The sequence below is a fragment of the Lepisosteus oculatus genome, chromosome 3 (assembly GCF_040954835.1).
Source record: "Lepisosteus oculatus isolate fLepOcu1 chromosome 3, fLepOcu1.hap2, whole genome shotgun sequence".
Taxonomy (NCBI): Eukaryota; Metazoa; Chordata; class Actinopteri; order Semionotiformes; family Lepisosteidae; genus Lepisosteus; species Lepisosteus oculatus.
The window spans coordinates 51,000,052-51,019,552 of record NC_090698.1 but is presented as its reverse complement, the minus strand read 5'-3'; the positions used below and the strand labels follow the sequence as shown (position 1 = coordinate 51,019,552).

Below are 19,501 nucleotides of genomic sequence, written 5' to 3'. Positions count from 1 at the left end.
TTGGAAGTACTTAAGTACAGTTTATTTCCCCAAACTCACCGGTATAACTAGTGAAATGTTAGGGAGAAATGTCCTTATGATTTCTAAATGCTTTCTATGATCAGTCTTAAAAGTCCATTAGAATTATTCACAGAGTGGCTGAAAATATTTAAACAGAATTATTTTTTTCTGACAATAGAACTGTTTCCTCTAAATTTAATTCCTGAGAATAAATAATCCCCTCTTTTACATTTCTAAGGCACATCTGTTTTACAGTTTAAATCCCAGTATAAATGATTGCCTGATCGTATAGTTTTAACTTTTTCTTATTGCCACATTCAACACTTGAATGAAGAATGAGTTTGTGGCATGATTCACGTATCACTGTGTAGAAGAGGATAAATATTTGGCGTTTCTTATTTTTTGTAACAGGGCATATGCCTTTCCAGATACAAAGAAGTTAAAGATGTAGTCCAGAAAATGGAGAAAAAGCAAATAAGATACTATTAATTTTACATGGTCTGTAGTGTTTACTTCCTGACTGTTTGGTAACTTTATGAAATTTGTAAATGTCAGCTGCCAGTATGAGGTGATAAGAAAAACAAATACTTTTTTTTGTGTTTGTATTTATATGAAGAAACTTTTTGTTCAAAATAAATTGATTTATATTATAGTGAGAAGGCAATATGGACATTTTTATTTATGATTTTCTCTCCCATTTGTGTGGTGTGTCATTATAGAACTGTATTGTTTTTACCCTTAAGATCATTCACATGCATATTTCTTACACATCTGTAGGAACTGTACTAATCTGCATTCTGTATGGAATTTTCAACATTTTGTTTTAACTTTTTAACACCAATGAACACTGTGAATAAGAATTATTGCTTGTGTAGAAATTTTCCAATTTAGTAATAGTAAGCATGCTTCCTTGAAAAAACTAGGTTGTTAGATTACTTTGTAATTAGTCCTTTCCCATCAAAGCTATTACATTTTGTTTGCAGCTGGTACCAATTTAGAGTTTTTTTCTGTTTGTTTTTTTCTTTAATGTAATGTAACAAAAACAGCTGTGCTTTCTGTCCTTAGATCCGGTGCATGTTGAACATCTGGGGTGTTATGCTTTTCATTCGCATGACATGGATTGTGGGGCAGGCTGGCATTGGTAGGTGGACGTTTTCACAGTTTGCAAGTCCCTGTTAATTGCAATTTTTAATTTACACTTTAACATTAATCCACACCATTTACCATCAAAATGTTGAATGTCGCTGCAAGATGTTAAGTATAGCAATCTGCCAAAGTCACGTAGAGAAATAAAATCCTAGCATGATTGTAGTAGTTAGTATATCGATGTTAGATTTCTTATTTGGGTTTCAGAGCAGTATTGGTGATTGGGAGATTATAACATAGTAGCTCACAATTACAAAATACATTGCTCTAGGGATCACTTGACAATAAAATAACGAGATTTTGGAGCATTTTATCCATTATTCCCCTCAGGTTCTGTTCGTTATGATATGCAAGAAATTATTTTTTAACTTGCCTCCACAATTAAAGAAACAAAATATATTTTATCATGTAATATGAGTTCTCGGATCAAACCTATTTCAGTAATTTGCAGTTCCATACGTTGTTTATCTTCCAAAGTCTCAAAGGACTTTTTCATGAATGAGTAATGTATATTCTTTTCATATTTTAACTTCTGTGTCAATTTTTTTCATAATAGTCTTAAACTGTACTGTGCAGCATGTTTTTCAGATTAGATGGACCTGCTCTCTGATCATGATAATCTATACTGAAATAGTCCTTGAACCTGTTGCTTTCTTTTCCAGTTCTTGCATGTGTGATTGTTTTAATGGCTACAGTTGTGACAACCATCACTGGACTTTCCACTTCAGCGATAGCAACTAATGGCTTTGTGCGAGGAGGTATGTACATGTCTTAAACCAGTTCATTACTGCTGCCAAAAATTTTCATGTTCATTCTTTGTTTAGTAATGGAAGAAAAGCCTTCAAAATCTATTAAAAGGGCACACACGTCAATACAGGAGAAGCGTGCAAGCAGCAGATTTGGCTGTAACTGCAAAATATCACACAGCAGACTGTACAGAAACTGGGCAAGCCGTGCTTCAGTACTGCTGGAATTTGTGTTAATGCTCGCAGACAAAATGAGAACTGCATATTTGCAGTAGTTTAACTTTGTAATGTCTCCTAGAAATTGAAGTTAATATTTTGTCTCTTCTTTCTACTCTTGTCTAAGCAAAGACTCATTTCAGGAAGTGATTTTTTTTGCCTGGGCAAAATGAGGTAGAGTGCCTGACAATACAGTGCATATAAAAGCGGTGTCCCTTTATCTTCGCAGTTGTGTAAGAGATTGATTTAAAACTAAATGATTTCAGAAGTATTAAGTACGGAAATCGCACATGTCAATTACCCACTGTTCTGATTGATCATATACTATATAAGGTTCTGGACTTCTTAAATAAAAGTACATTATCATACAATAAATTAAGAAAACCTGATTGATTTATGGCCATTTTGTGTTCTTCCTCTCTTTCGGGGAATTTTTTTTAGGTAGAAGCAAACAGTTGATATCATTTTTTAAAAATTCTAATAGGTCTTAACTTTAAATGAAGTTTAAAGCAGACTGTACTGTCTGGGATATGTCATCGTCTGACCCAACTTATTTTTATAACTGATTTCTTACAAAAATCTAATCTGTTAAAGAATTTAAATCTAGGTTTTTTTTCAGTATCTGTGTTTAATTTCTTTATGCTACTTGAAAACAAAATGTTTATTCCTATATTAAACCATGCAGTTTTTAAATCTCTATAAATTAAGCATTTCTGTGAGACACACTAAGCTTCCTTTGTAAAACAACATCAGTTCTGCAGGAAAGGTAGTTATGCATGTATTACTGCTCTTTGACATTAGCATGAAAAACAAAGGAAGGATAGCACATTAAGTAAGAAAATAACAGAACAGTAATATTCTAGAAAAGGTCCCTAGCTTTGTATGAAGTTGTTTCAACCAAGTCGTAGCTGGATAAATGAGTTATACAGTTTATTTATTTTTTGTATTTTATTAGATACGAGTGTATCATTTTACTTTATCTTACGTGTCAATCTGCCGAAGAAGATTATTTACAGGATATGCATTATGAAATCTCCCTGTCACAAAGCCTGCCACACAGACGAGCTTTAATTAAATGCTCTTTCAGGTACTTGTCATCATACAGTGTTTCTTTCATTAGTGGGTGGACATAAAACATCACATTTTATTTTTAATTTTGTTCCATTGAGAGAGATTATTGAAACTAGGGATGTTTTGAGAGAAGAAGCAGTATTCCTTGCTCTCAGGTGGAAGATTAAAAAAAAGATTATTACTGACATTCATTTAAATTCCACTGGACTACAGAGTAAGGAGATAAGATTCAATAAAAAGGATGAACAACGTTTCATTGTAAGTGACAAATACATCATGAAGACACTAAACAACTCCATGAAAATTGCTCTCGTTGGCAGGTATGTGTGACTTTTCCTTCTCCTGAACCTGCAGTCATTGGCTCTCATGATATACAAGGACCTTTACAAAGTTCTCTATGATCGAGCAGTTATCTACAGCAGAAAGAAAAAGATTTTTAGTTTTTGAAAAGCAGTTGTGAAAACATACTCTTTTCCCGGCAAGAATACATACTGAAGTAGGCACACTAGCATTGCAGTTACTTCTGCCTCACAGCTCTGGGGTTGTACCATTGATTCTGGACTGTGGGGTGTCTGCTGTGTGGATTTCGCTCATTGTCCCCTTGTCTGGGTAGATTCTTTTTTGGTTCTACCATTTCCTTCCTTCTTCCCAAATGTGTGGTGGCTAAGCTCATTTGTGTTTCTAAACTGTCCCCGTGCTTGCAGGGCACTCACACATGGTTCCATGCTTGAGTGCCCTGCAGTGCACTATCATCCCACCTAGGGTGTAGTGCTTTCTTGTGCCCTATATTTTTAGTTGCCAAAGCTCAAAGTGGGGAATACAGTGTTTAACACGGATTGGTTCAAATGGAGGTCATTCCCGCCTGAAAGATTCTTAATTTGTCTGACACTAATGTAGTATAAAGGAGGCTAAAATTGATTGCTTGTAGGAAGGTAGCGGAGCAAGTTGATATTTCCATAAGTAGTCACACTGCAATAGTAAGTAATCTAATGTTATATCGGTGTTCTGAATCCATAGGACTTTGTAAGGCCTACAAAACCAGGTCATGTCCAGTCTGCTTTACTAAATAGTAAAAGGCCAAATGGAAGCAGCCTTGACTTTATTTTAAATCCATCTTCAACAGATCTGGCTTACCAAGAGAAGGGTAGCTATCTGTTACACTTAAACACTGCACATTGAGGTCTTACAAACACTTTTTACATTTTTACTTAAAAATCCGACTTCTGCAAATCTCTGACCTGTGTATTAAGCCCATTCTCAAGTAAGTCCCTTGGCAATCTCTTGAGTGTTCCTGATTGAAGACTTCTTTGTTGGTGTAATTGTCTTTCACTTGTGCGTAGTCTTAGATGTCACAGTCAAGAATCGCCACACCAGCTGGGATAATTGTGATTCATTGAAAATCAATAATCTTGGCTTCCTTGTATGCGTAGACCATTTCTCTGATTCACTGGGAAGTGTACAGTATTTAGTACGAGTGACAGCATACACTGTGTATATGGTCAATTTGAGTTATTTATGCAATCATCAATCAGTGATAGCATGTACTTAAGGAATCCCTGTCCCCTGAGTTTGCAAAACTGAGCATATTGGTTTGCATATTGCGATAATCTGAAAATATCTTGAGGGTACGAATTAATCTCTCTCTAGTTCCTCCAGTGAGATGTAGACAAGAAAAGTTTGTGAGTGAAACCGAAGTTTCAACTGGAAACCTTTGAATCTTGTTCTAATAAGAAAAGTTTAGTATAGTATATTAATTTTTTTAGTCTTTTTTTTCCAGTCTTTTCTGACTAAATCTTTTGTGAGGCTTTAGCAGAAAATGTGTGTAACAATACCCAGGCTCTGCTCATGATTTAGATTCAGGCAGCATATCACTCCACACAAGTACATTAGCAGAGCATTTAAATGATATGAAAATGGGTTTGCAGTCTGTCATTACCTAACCATGAAAACCTTATTTTTTCAAAGTTCATGTGATACGTGTTTTAAGTGATGGGATATTCTAGTCTATCTCTGTTCAGGCTTTTGGCACGTATCTTTGTAGCCTACAAGATTACATTCCTGAGGTGTCTGCATTCAGAAAAAAATAACGAGATTGGGGGAAAAGGCTATTCTTCAGTGTACGAAGTTTAAATTGAGTCTAAATTGCATGAGATTTACAGGTAGCATATTCAAAATTACATTATTGAAATCCTCATATGTGTAAAATTGAACTGAATTATTGTAATGAATTTCATTAATATATTATCCGCATCAATACTTGATTAGCAAAAAAAATAGTGTAAGTTACTTTTTCCAAAGTGGATTAATTTGCCTCTCTGAATGTGTTCTTCGGCCACTTCTAGAACATAAATTACTGATTTTTTTTTTTTTTCAGCCAGTGGTGGATCAGGTACTTTCATGTGATTATGGGAGACTGCAGTGCAGCATTTTTACTGTTGACATAGGCAAATAATTGTGCATGAGAATTTGAAAATTGAGTTAAATCGCAGTGCAAACGGCTTATTGTAATTCTTCCAGTCACCTGGCCTTATTGGCTTAATCCTTTATAGAAGTAATCACTTTAGGTATTTCAGCTATTTGTATGCCAGTCCTTGTTTTAACATGTATCAAAATTATACTTAATACAGGCCTTCAAAAACTATTCAGACCCCTCCACTTTTTCCACACTTTGTTGTGTTGTAGACTTATTTCAAAATGGTTTGAATTGATTCTTTGTTGACATCAATTGACACAATAAATTAATTTGCAAAAGTTCCTAAAAATGTGTTTTCACTTTGTCATTATGAGGTATTGTTTGTCGATTGATGGCAAAAAAGAAAACATTCAATCCATTTATAAATGTCTACAACACAAAGTGTGGAAAAAGTGGAGGTGTCTGAATACTTTCTGAAGGCACTGTATGTTTATGATGACATTAGCTTCTGTATTGTGAATATCCAGTGAAAGAAAAACATGGTAACACACAGGTAACAATCAGACATTCATTTCTGACAATTATGATAATTTCTAGCTCATTTACAGAGTTTTCAATTTAAAAAAAAAGAAAAGTAAAATATTCAGAGTTAAGCAGTTCTAACTTTTCAGTGCATTTTTAGTTTTACTTTTCCTCTAGTGTGCCACAGTGCTGCTTTTGATTATCATTGTGTCCCTGCAACAACAGGATGCAAATTAGTCTCAGCAAAGCTAGAATAACATTCTGTTTTAACTGTTATTTTCTTTGCTTTGTCATTTGTAGGTGGTGCTTATTACTTGATATCCAGGAGTCTGGGACCTGAGTTTGGAGGGTCCATTGGTCTCATCTTTGCGTTTGCAAATGCAGTGGCCCTTGCCATGTATGTTGTAGGCTTTGCAGAGACTGTCATGGAGCTCCTGAAAGTAAGTAACTTGGATTTCCTGATTTCTCAGTGAATTAAGTGATCTCTTGCCTTAGGAGGACATACTGTATACCAATGCCTTACAGAGCTTTGTCTCCTTGTTTCACTCAGGTTTCTTAGAGACTCCACGCTGGTGTAGAAAAGTGGAAAATGGGGCATTGCTGTTTATTGCTTTGGATGTAGGGTGGGATTTATTTGTAGTACAGATTTTGCTGGGACATTGCCGAATTTAAGAGTTTAATTTGAAGATGTTGTAATTTGTCTCATATAATATGTTATCCCATAGTTACATTCAAGTATAATTCCTTATTATTTCCTTTTCTTCAAGCTTGAAGTATTGGTTAGGCTAAAAAAAATATTCTAACCTTTTGTGCGTGAAAATATCGAAACCCATCAGCTGGTTAGTTCAAAGTTAGGATTGGAATGGAGAGTATTCCCTTCAATGTAGATATATTTTTTTCTAAGTTTGCACAATATAAAGTGCAATAAGTAGTAAAATAAACCAAAGGGAAATAGTTCCCCTTTACATAATACTTTAATTTAGTTGCAGAAAATCAATTATCTTTCTTAAGAAAGAAGTCTTTGCTGCACAGATGCTCAAAGAAGTTAGAAGCTTGAATTCAGGAGAGAGGTCAAGCCTCTGACCAAACGTTCCTCTGTGTGAACATGGGTCATCGATCCTTTCTTCCCCTGCGTTTGACTCTTGAATCTCTCCACCTCCTCCTCTTGGCTGACTCTGCTGAGGGACTTTGTGACTCAACCACGCAGCTTCATGCCCATCCCTCCAGTAGCCACACAATGCCCTTGTGAGGTGCTGTACCTCTGTAGCTGTTGAAATTCCGTATTTAAAAAACGTTGAGATTTTTGCAAACAAATGTTAAAACCATGCCTGATGTCGCTAATTTAAGATTTAACCTGACCTTCCCTCACGACCCTCTTTCCCTGCCATTCACAGGAAATGGACGCGTTAATGATTGATGACACTAATGATGTCAGAATTATCGGCACCATCACCGTTATTGTTCTGTTGGGGATCTCTGTAGCAGGAATGGAATGGGAGGCAAAGGTTAGTCATTCATCTCCACATCACCCCCTGCTGTCTTGTATATTTTATACATAATGTTAGTGCTGTTTGTTTATACACTTCTCTAATAATCTAATGAATGTTTACCTTTTAATGCTGTTCTTTAACATTGGAATCACATTTCTGTCATTAAATGCACCTGTATCTGCCTGCACAAAGGACTTGAATCCATATTATCTTGTACCTCACATTATCCATTAATTAACATGGCAAATAATTGAGAGCAAATTTAAAGGAGCATTAGTGAAATTAAGAATTGTGGAAGGAGGATGTTTTTGAAGAACAGTACTCATTTACAGCTACTTCTGCGGACTTTTGGAGGTTTATATTAAATCATTGTTCTGAAAAACCTGAGTCTAGAATTCACTTTACAACTCTTGGACAATTTTCACATAATGTGAATGCTCATATCAATGCATGCTTGTTTTTGTAGGAGCAAAACCAAAAGTATGGTCTAAGCGATTAATAAAACACGTATCTAGATGTAATACAATACCAGTGAATGTTTTTTTTAAGCTACAATTTGACTTCTTTTAAAGGCACAAATCTTCCTGCTGGTGATCCTGGTAACAGCGATTTTCAATTATGTCATTGGGAGCTTTATCAGAGTAGAATCAAAAGAGCCCAGAGGGTTTTTTGGTTACCAAGGTATGTTCCTCACAGTCATGAACAGCTGTGTTTGTCATCCTAAATTTCAGAAAACTAAAGCCATTTACTAACAATGCTGGTCTAAAACATTAGGAGGCTTTAATTTACATTTATAATCTGATAGTTAACAAAATTTGTTTAGGATTTAAGATTTTTTTTGTTGATGGGCAAACTGACTTAGTGTTGATTCTATTAGTTTTACAATGTAAAATGTTGTTCTAATACAGTACACTGTCAATATCAAATACTAAATTGTTCTTTTTTTTAAAACAGTTGATATAATGTTAGAAAACATGGGATCAAATTTTCGAGAAGACCAGACCTTCTTCTCCGTTTTTGCCATTTTCTTCCCAGCAGCAACAGGCATTCTTGCTGGAGCAAACATCTCGGGTGATCTTGCAGTAAGTGCTAAGAAAGTATAAAGCAGGTTAAAACATTGAATCACAGAAGATTTAATTAAGTGACAAAGGCAATTGAAATAAGGCAAGGTCTATGAAATGTCAGCTGATTGGCTGGGCAGTCGCATCTATGTAGTAGTAGTTAGAGCTCTTATCTAACAACTGAAAGGCAGTAGGTTTAAATCTTGGCTTGGTACCTCACTCAAGAAGTTGAAATAAAATGCTCTGTTTTATAAATGGGTAGTGTGAGTAGCAGTGTGGTGCAGTGGTCAGGGTCTGCACTTGTAACTGGAATGATGCAGGTTCAAATCCTGTGATTTGGTGAGACATTGCTGTGGTATCCTTGAGCAGTTTGGGTACTTCACCTGAATTGTTCCAGTAATGTGCCCAGCTGTGTAAATGGGTGCATATACAAGTTGGTTTACATAACAGTGTCAGACAAATATATGTTTATTAGCTGAGTAAAGAAGATGATCAAATGTGTTTCTATATGTTCTTTTCACAAAAAGCATATTATGCAAAACAAATGTTGTATAATGGAGCAAGGAGTAGAAGTAACACTTCTAGAAATAGTCATGCAAACAAAAGTGACTGAGGAAAGAAGCAATAAGTAACTAAAGCTAGATGGATTATTCCAAAGTCTGAGCCTAATTTTAAAACAAGGGTAACTACAGTGTTTGGTTAAAAATATGTCAATCTGGACATTTTGTTCTGTGCACAAATCCAAACCAAATCTTGGTGTGTGGCTTTGTACAGACAGGTGTTGTTAAAAGAACAGTCAAAATTGCAGATGAAACAATGTCAGAAATTATCAAGCCTCATGTGAACATGTGAGAGGGGCTCATGTGTGGAGAATCATTGTGTTGTTACATCTCTAAAACACAAGCAGGATACTTATATGAAGGAACAGTATCACCCTTTTCTTCAGCATCAAGCAAGAACCTCAGGAGGTCTTTGAAGACTTTTTCAACATGGTCATAGCCCTGAGCCTACAAATAGTTACCACCTAAATTACTTATTTAAGAAATGAGTTTGACCTTAATGACCTTGTATCCCTCTGGGCTGAGACTTAATTAGCCAAATCCATGCAATTTTTAAACCAAAGCATAAAAATGGAGATGGTCAAATTGATCAATTTAATCATTTATCTGTTATTGAATACAGAATAACTGAATAGTGAAATAGTTTAATAGTCATGTCTTTATTTTGTGATGGCATTCTACAATTCTTGTTTTATTATTTTTAGGATCCACAGTTAGCCATACCAAGAGGAACCCTCCTAGCCATTTTGATAACTGGATTAGTCTATCTTGGAATTGCCATTTCTACAGGTTTGCGTGTTTTTGTTTTTGTTATCTGTAACAAACTTGTGTCCTATAATGCGTGGGGGTATACATTCAGATTATATGATTTTTCTCAATGTTCTCTGACCAGTGCTGAACTTAAGACTCTTCCAGCTATGACTGTGTAACAGCAAACATTATGTAAAGCTCAAGGTTGAGCTCCACCACTAAAATTCTAGATTTTTGGTTTATTTTAGAAATGGTCCTAGTTTACCAGCACTTGAAATTAGGAGATAGCAAGCCAGCTCCAGCTCATTTATTTCCAAGACTAGCTATTCCCATAACCAAGGATAGTGACTTTGAATAAAAACAGAAGAAGTTTTCAAACTCAAAACAAATCTCTCTCAATCATCCCTCCCTTTCTCTTTATACACAACAATAAAAGGACAGAAACAATATTGAAACTAGTTTAGCATCAATTAGCACCACATCGTGGTATTATGTGGCCTATTTTTCAGTGGACGGCTGTTGGAATTCCACTTCTATAAATAGTGAAAACATTTACATGACTGTATCACTGCATTTACTCACTTATTATTCATAGTGAAAAGTAAAAAAAACTACTTCTCCCACTGAATCAGTCAGCCTCAACTGATCCCCCCAAGACACCTCGACTAGAATGTGCATATTCTACAATGCACAGAACCCATACTGATTTACTGGACTTGCCACAACTGTTCACTCATAATGTCAGTATTGGTTAGTCCCAATACATCATGCTTATCCATTGTGTGTGTAAAGTGATGCATGTAGGGAAAGGAAAAAAAGAACAAAAGGAAAAAGGATCTGTTATCACCCATTCTTTCATTTAGCATTTTATGCTTTAATTGGCCTCTGAAGACATTCTGTTTGTTGTAAGAGAAAATGTAATTACTGGTATTTTTAGATAACACCTGTTGTAATGTTTTCATGACATGTCTTGAGTTGTTTTGTAAGAGTTTTGATCATTTTCCATCATTTTGGGTTTCTTTCTCTAAGGGTCTTGCATCGTGCGTGATGCCACAGGAAATGTTAACGATACCATCAGCGGGCAGATCCTGAACTGCACTGATGCAGCCTGTAAACTTGGCTATGACTTTTCTTCATGCAAGACTCAGAAGTGCCCCTATGGACTCCACAATGACTTCCAGGTAAGTAAGGGGAGTGCGTTTTAATCCTAGAACACAACACATGCAACGCAACACATTTTTGGACTAAATAGAGCTTTAACTTCCCATTCTGTACTGGTTGTATGACCAAGTGTTTTGTAGCAGTGTAAGAAAAATGGTGTCATTTACAAATCTAGCTTTTTGGCAATAAATCAAAATCTCTTTGATTTTTTTTTTTGCATTTGTAGTTAAGTTTTTATGCTGATGTTTTCTTTATTATTTACCATTTTGTTAAGTGAGAATAAGTAATTACAATGTACATGCGGTTTCCTCTCACTGTACAAAGACACACTGGTAGGTTAATTGGCTTCTGGGAAATTTGTCTGTGGTGGGAGTGTGTGTATGTTTGCTTCTGTGTGAGCCCTGCGGTCCACTGGCATCCCATCCAGGGTGTGTCCTGCCTTGTGCCAATTGCTTGCTGGGATAAGCTTCAGCTCTCCCATGGCCTTGGATAAAGCAGTTAGAAAATGGACGAATGTATGGAAGGACAATGTTTGTGAAGGAGTTGTATGCAACATTCTTGCAACGTCCTGTACAGTTTCAGGATGGTAGATTTTTCAGGGTGCTGTATTTTTCAGTGCAGAATGGTAAACGTGGTCCATACCGATAGATGGTTACTTGATGTAATTTATTTATTGTTTTATCTTTGAACTCTTGTCTTACTTTTTTTTGAGATAGTAGTTTAGAACCTCTGTGGTCTTTTAAGACTTTAAAGGGTTATTCAATGTTGGAATGTGATGTGACGGATAAATTTAAGTTGCACATTAGCAATACAGAAAGAGAAAAACAGCCCTTAGAATCCCATTTCTATGTCCTGTCATTTTGTGCCTAAAAAACGCTTGTTGTCGCCAGTAATTTTGAAATGTAAAGTTACTTTAAAAATGAACTTATTATGAAAATATTATAGTAAGAATTGACTAAGAGGCTGTTAAGAAGCTGTTAGAAAATAGATGGATAAGCATATGTAAAATGTAATGACTCTGGGTTGGCTGGGATGTCACATTCCAGTATAGTAAGGATTTATCAGTATTAGTTCAGCTTCATTCTTAAATCTGAGAGATTAGTGCATTCAGTGGAAGATTAATTCATTTTTTAAACCCAACTGATATCTTCAAAGAAAATGTGCTAATAATAACATGACCTTGTGCTTTGATTTTAAACTGAAAATGTGAAGATTATCACCATGCAAGGGTATTTTGCTCTACCTCTTGTTTTCCAGCAACTGTTCTGCCTTTCAGTCCCAGGCTGAAATATTATATATACTATACTGAGTAAATACTATACTCCTGTGTTGAATTTGAAATTATTCAGTACATGTGTAGGCATAAATAAAACTTGTTCAAAGACATACTACCTTAATGTGTATCTGACACGTGAGAGAAATGAGTGAAATGGATAAAGCACTAAGAATGATTTCTGTAATTATTTCTAAACTTAAATGTATCTGCCAGGTGTCTAGACCTCCATCCATTCAGCTGTATTATCCAATATATGGTCTCTCGGGAATTGGAGCCTATCCTGACAGGCAGTGGTCACAAGACAGTATACAGCCAGGATGGGACCAATGGATTTTAAAAGATATTTCATTTTTTTTAATTAAGGAACTATGCAGAAGGTTTTGCTTTTATATGTATGATGTGTGGTAAATGAGCATTACTGCAGATTTGTCACTCTATAGCCACCTTGTATAAAGGATTTTATATGGATCTGCAGCTGTTTGTTCAGGCTTCCATAAGTAACAGGCTAAATTGAAATTGACATTTCTGTTATTCGTTTTGAGAATTGGGTGTTTTTACCAGTTTTTTTTTATTGAGAATCTGTGACGAACGTCAATATCGCAGTTAGCCAACAAAAGAAAAGAATGAAAATTGTTTTAGAATAATGAAAAGTCTGCGCTTTCTCAATGCTCATATTTATTTAGTTTTTTTTTTCTCAGAAAAGTCAAACAAAACTAAATCAGAACCAGGACTTAGATGTAAGATTTTTTTATTTCAATGACGCAAGATACACAGTGATGGGGAAAAAAAAGAAGTTTTTAAATAGTGGTGTTTGTTTTTCAGTCACAAGGTTGGGTCAGGTCCAGACAATGAAAGGAAGTATTCATGAGAGGTCCTTTTTGTTATGGGCACTCTTTATTCTGACATTGTGATAAAGGCACAAGGGCATAGTATGCAGACCAGAGTCTTCATAGAAACAATGCTGGTCTTCCAAGTGTAATGGCTAATAAGAAGTGGTCGTGTGGTAGAGTAGCCACACAATTCACCCAGTGTTTATCCAGTGTTAAGCAAGAAAAAAATGTATATAATAAAGATTAAATCTTACATGATGTATTGTATGCGATAAATGTATGCTGAAAATATTAACAGTAAGAGAGATTTAAATTAAGTGAGTCACAATTGGTATCAGTTTTCTGTGAGGTAGAGCAAAGTGGAAAACTATACTGCATTAGAATGGAAAACTGTCTTCAGCACATGTTGCCTTAGAATAAGCAATAAATACAACCCTGTCAGAGATTGTTTTTATGTCAATTAAGAATATTGAACAATTTTGCAATAAAGAAAATGCTTCCATATTTACTAGGCAGCATGAAAATGACTCAAAATATGCAACCAGGTGAAAGGTTAATAGAGGATCTTAGACTGGTCAAGTCATGTTCCAGTTTTAAATTCAATTGAACATGCAATATACATGATAAAGAAAATAAAATAAATCGGACCACCCTGGGAATATGCAAGAACTTAAATTAGCCTTAGCACAGCATCTCATATGATTTTACAAAGTTCGTTAGGTTGCAGACTTTCGATTAATTGAGTCAGCGGGATAATTACTTAAAGTGAATGTCCAAAAACTTATGGCTCTTTAAAATAACTGGAATAAGATAAAGTATGTTGTTGGTAAAAAAAAAATTAATGTATGCATGCAATTACCCCAAAATAAAAATTAGATCGTGTTTATATTAATCCCAAATTGCTTGACTGTAAAGGAAAACAAATAACTGTTTTCACTGTGTTTACCCAATATTTTTGGAAGGTGCTGTTTATTGCAGTTTTCTATAAAAAAATAGCTTTGCATATAAGTCTGAATCAAGGAAATATAATTTATGACGAAAACTTTAAATAAGCATTCTCTCTTCTTAGGTGCTCTCCCAGGTTACGGTTTGAACACGTACTGTATAATATGCCTCTGCACAGTTCCGAGAGTTTTTAAAATGTTTAAAGAAAGCAGATACTGTATGTTACTTGTAAATGCCAGTTTTGTAAGACATACAGTCAAAGCATCTGTGAAGAGGAGCATTTAAAGTGTATTTCTCTAAGAGACTCTCTGGAACTCGTTAATAAACTGTGAGAAGCATCTTGGACTGCTTGGGGTTCCTTGTCAGATAAAACATTTAAAAATAACTAAATTAATTTGGTTATAAACAGAAGAGAAGTAAATGCTTTTGTCAGGAGTCAACAAAATAAAAATAGATTAGTACTGGCAAAACTAAAAAGGTCTCTGAATTCTGAGCAAGTTCCTTTGGTTAGACCAAGTATCTATAAGCTTAATAATAACAATGTAGTGCTTTTTTTACACTCCTCTCAAAGGGCTTAATACCAATGTGCAGCACTCACCTAGATTATGAAACGGCAGTGATAGAGCACACAGCACTCTCGGCACACACCAGCTATTAGTGGGGAGAAGAACAGAGTAATGAAGCCAATTCAGAGATGGGGAATATTAGAAGCCCATGACTGGTAAAGGCCAATGGAAATTTCTAAATTCCTGTCTTGGCCAGGACATTAGGGTAACACTCCTACTGTTTTTGAGAAATGCCCTGGGGTTTTTAATGACCACAGAGAGTCAGGACCTCGGTTTTGCCTCTCACCCTTTTAAAGTATAGTCACTATACTGGGGCATAAAGACCCACACAGGCAGCAGAGTGAGCACCCCCTACTGGCCCCACTTATGAGATGAGTAAACACCCCACAAAAAAAATCATTATTTCTGCATGACAGTAATTTTTTGTTGAAGGCTTTAGACCCCCTGAAGCTGTGTTCATTAGGTAGGAATTGTGTCCTGGTTGTCCCAGCTGTCATATTTGGAAGTGGCAGCCTTATGGTCGGGGTGGTGTGTGGCACTGTTTTTGTGTAAAAGTTCAACAGGTTATTAAATGTGTACAGTTATGTTGAAAAATGCATCAGATCCCTCCATTGGTAATTGTAATTCTACAAAATAGCTTAACCTTTCCAGTGAGCTTCCCAGCAGAATTCAATACTCATAGATAATTTGAAGAAAATGTTTTAGGAGTTTGTGTTATTCGAAGGCAGAAAGCTGAACGAAATAATCTGAAAAATAAAACATGACTGGAAATATAACCACCAGAGGGTATTGGGCACTGAAGGGTCAAAGAAATAAACCTTTTGATGTTTTGAATCTTTAACTTCAATAACAATATCCTGCTCATTTTATTCTTTTTTTAAATTCAGAATCCAAAATTTTAAGGGGGATCTAATTTTTGTGGCTGATTGTATACAAATCTGAGTATTCATGTTTCAAAATACTGTAATTTGCATTTTAATAGATTAAAATATTGAGAGCACAGGGTATTTTATACCCTGCATTATTTAATCTTTTCATCTTAATGTTGACTGAAAGTAGTTCAATGATGAATATTTAGTGTTTCTCACAAACAGAACCCCTAACATTTATACCCTTGGGATTTTGTTTGGTCAGATAATAAGGAAGTTTACATCACCCTAGCCCTTAAAGCACTGTTCCCACAGTATTGTCTTAAAGGCTCTTGAAGCACAGAAATCCAAAGTTTTCTTTCCCAGTACAGCATCATCACAGAAGCTATAGATTACACAAATTAACGGTTTGTGGAGAATGTTTTGATACCGTTTTAACTGTATATACAGTACAGTAACTGAAAAGTTTAATGGTTTTAGAATATGAAGCTGCGTCAGTGTCCACGTTGCTAAGCAACAAGTAGAGGTTAACTTGCAGTGTGGTATTATTACTTGTAATGTTTATACATTGTATATTAATACATTGCATAAAGATGTTTGGTTTAAGGAATATTTGCTCTATGTACAGATTGGTTATACCTGTTTTTTTTCACTCCTCTTTTCAGAATCAGCATTTCAGTGAAGATTTTATTGTAAACTCTGTACCTTTCGAACCTTAATTAAAATTTTGGAGATGAGGTCTTCCTAGTAAATTCTGGATTTTTGTTTGTTATAAGTAATTTATGAAGGTTGTTCACAGTTTAAAGAGTCCAAGGGTCTTTAGAACCTGAGGTTCATTAAAGTGTCCCTGCAGAGCAGTCAGGAGCCTGATTTATTGTGAGGAAGACTCTTTAGTTACCTTGGTTATAGGAGTGCCATAAATCCAACCATGCAAAGCTGAAAGTTTGAGCCGTTTAAAATTAAATAAAAAGGGACATGTTTGACATTAAAGAAATTTTCTGAAAATGATGATGTGGCAATAACCTAAGAAAAAAGTCAAAACTGCGGATGAATGAGCAATGTGTAAAGGCAATTATCTTAAATTGTTCATTTAGAATATATCTGATCTCTGTCCTGTATTTGAGCAGATATCTGCATTAAAAAAATATGAATTGGCAATTATCTTCTTTTATGTACTTTTAAAATATTTGCTGAGACAGTAAAAGCCAAAGGATGCTATCTATGATTAAATCTTCAATTTGAACTGTAACTATGTCTTAAAGAATAAAGGGATTACCTTTGTACATGATTTAGAATGTGATTGTTAAATCTGAACACAGTTATCACCCTCTTTTATAAAGGGTGTGCACACTTATTCAACCTTTTTTTCATTTTTAATTTTTGTTAACTTTTTTTTACAATTTTGCACTTAAATATTGTTGGTTAAAAGATCTTATTAAAGATGTAAAAAGGTCTGACATAATTTCTCTTGATTTCAGCCTTTACATCAGCAAAAGCTAAAATTTCAAGAAGGGTGTGTAGACTTTTGATATTCACTGTATTTGGCATGTTTGTAGCTCTTACAAATGAAAATTAAAATACATTTGTTAGGATCAGGGTGAGAAGGTAATATAATGCACCATTGGATAAGCATTGGGAAAGACCCAACCATGGGTTAACCTTCCCAGTGTTTCAATACTCTTGAAAACAGGTGTCAGAAGCAAATAGCCCAGAAGCAGATAGTGAAGTAATGGAGGTGGGTTATCAAATTTAGATCTTTTTAAATACACTAACTGATAAAGGTAAGAAGCTTTGGAGAACAAATAATAGAAATCCCAAGTTAGTTTTTGTACATTAGCAACTTTAATGAAAAACAGGGAACGTTATGGTCTTTTTGTTTTAGGTATTTTTGAAGCTGTGGAGAATATTTCATGTAATTTTTTGCATTAGAGATTGTGGTGATAAGCCACGGAAACAACGTTCTGTATTTCTACTTTAGAGCATCGTTTGAGGTCTGGGTGGCACTATGGTGTGTCCAGTATTTACATGTGATGTTTTATTTAGACATTATTGAAAATGTTGTGCAGGAATTCCATCTGGCACCTCTCCAGCCACATTTCAGTGGGCCACTGCGGAGGCCAGTTATCAGTTTTATATCTGAGACCCAGTAATTCTAGTCTTTTACGTCAAGATTTTGATTGACATGTTCTATTTAAAACCTCATAGAGATACATTAAGGACAGCAAATTTAGTTTTCTTTAGCTGTTTGTATGTTTAGTCAATGTGATTTTCATTTTCCAGTGCTTTGGAACAGCATCCAGTTGCTTGAAAAGTGCTGTGTGCAGTAATTAGATATGTTTCCCTTGTGATTTTCTTATAGTGGGGAAATGCAGTTGCTAATAACTATTAACCACGTAGACACACAGACAGAAGCAATGGCTTTCAAACATCTTAATATTGCAGAAACAGAAAGCAATTCTTTTGCACGCATCCTGACATGTGGACTGAGACCTGAGGCATCTAAATCCGGCATTTTATTTTCACATGAGGCATATTCCCCCATGAGATTGGCATGTATGTCCTTTGTCCCAGCTGCCTGAGAAGTTGTCACAGGGTTATATTATTTCAGATTGCAGGCATGCTGTTACTCTTACCATGGCAAAACCACTGTGCCTGTTCCCTAGGTAATGAGCACGGTGTCTGGATTTGGGCCCCTCATCACTGCAGGTATCTTCTCCGCAACCCTTTCTTCAGCCTTGGCTTCACTGGTCAGTGCACCCAAAGTCTTCCAGGTCAGACATGTTCATTTATTTTCAACTCATATTTTCACTAAATGTATGTGCCATCATATGTTGGTATCAGTGTTCAGCACTGATGATGTCACAACTTAATTGCCTGATTTTCAAACGTGTCGAAATGTATTTAAATGTGATAAAAGCCCAATGTTGTGGGGGTAATTTAGTAGTTTTGTAATTAACACTATTACAAGTGGGGCGGGAGGGTTCCGAATATAGCGAAAATCAGGAACTGACCAAGCAAATACTGTAAATTTTAAAAGTAAAATAATCATAACCCCAACTTGTAAGGATTTTGCCAAGAAAGTACCTGAGCGGTTGGTATAGTTAGAGGCACATGAATTCTTTGTTCTCTGGCACAGCTTTGTTGAAAAGAATAATAATTCATGTACTTTTGGTCAAAACGTATTACTTAAGAACGAAAATGACACTGCACACAATATAAACATATAACTCGGACGTTTCTCTGTTAACACGTTTACTGGTGAGCTGTTACAGAGAAGTATGTCTACACTACCAGAAAAGCCCCAGATTGCTACCAAGTAATTGACTCTTAATTTCTAAAGAGGCCAAATGAAGAGATAGGATACCTTCTAAACCAAATGCATACAGTCTGTGGTTAAATCTCTCTCCGCAAACCTGGATACCACAAAATAAATGGAACCTATCACCCTATTATAAAATGCACACAATAACCAGGAGAGGTCATTTTTAATCTAGAGATTCTTCAGTCAGGAAAGCTGAGTTCCCAAAAAACACTGAATATCAGGCTCTTTTTACAGGGTTCAAATACTTACCTTTAGCTTCAATATGGTCTTCCTGGTTGATCTCGAACAAGAAACTCCCTGGCACACACTTTGTTCTATTACGGTACCTCCTCTCTTGTCATGTGCTGTTCTGATCATCTGTTCTCTTATATGGTGTCTTTGTGCACTGTTGATTGTCACTTAATCATTTACGCAGAACTTAAGGTAAACCAAGGAAAACTTTACATTTGCTTTAATCATTGAATTTGGACCCCCTACGTCTCTGAAAACATCCTTTTTTGTTGACACGGTGGGAATTACCCCTAGTCTCCTTGAGACACTTCCATAGCTCCAGCAAA

General features: G+C 35.5%; 1 protein-coding gene across 2 annotated transcripts in view; it reads left to right on the top strand.

The window, feature by feature from the left end:
• Nucleotides 1–19,501, top strand: part of slc12a2 (solute carrier family 12 member 2) — a 94,715-nt gene that overhangs the window by 47,021 nt on the left and 28,193 nt on the right. For both annotated transcript variants that reach the window (XM_069187220.1, XM_069187219.1), the window contains exons 3-11: nucleotides 1,066–1,141; nucleotides 1,809–1,904; nucleotides 6,415–6,554; nucleotides 7,509–7,619; nucleotides 8,177–8,285; nucleotides 8,559–8,686; nucleotides 9,930–10,014; nucleotides 11,005–11,156; nucleotides 18,286–18,393. In XM_069187220.1, the coding sequence (XP_069043321.1) occupies nucleotides 1,066–1,141; nucleotides 1,809–1,904; nucleotides 6,415–6,554; nucleotides 7,509–7,619; nucleotides 8,177–8,285; nucleotides 8,559–8,686; nucleotides 9,930–10,014; nucleotides 11,005–11,156; nucleotides 18,286–18,393 (1,005 nt within the window). The remainder of the gene's footprint in view (nucleotides 1–1,065; nucleotides 1,142–1,808; nucleotides 1,905–6,414; nucleotides 6,555–7,508; nucleotides 7,620–8,176; nucleotides 8,286–8,558; nucleotides 8,687–9,929; nucleotides 10,015–11,004; nucleotides 11,157–18,285; nucleotides 18,394–19,501) is intronic.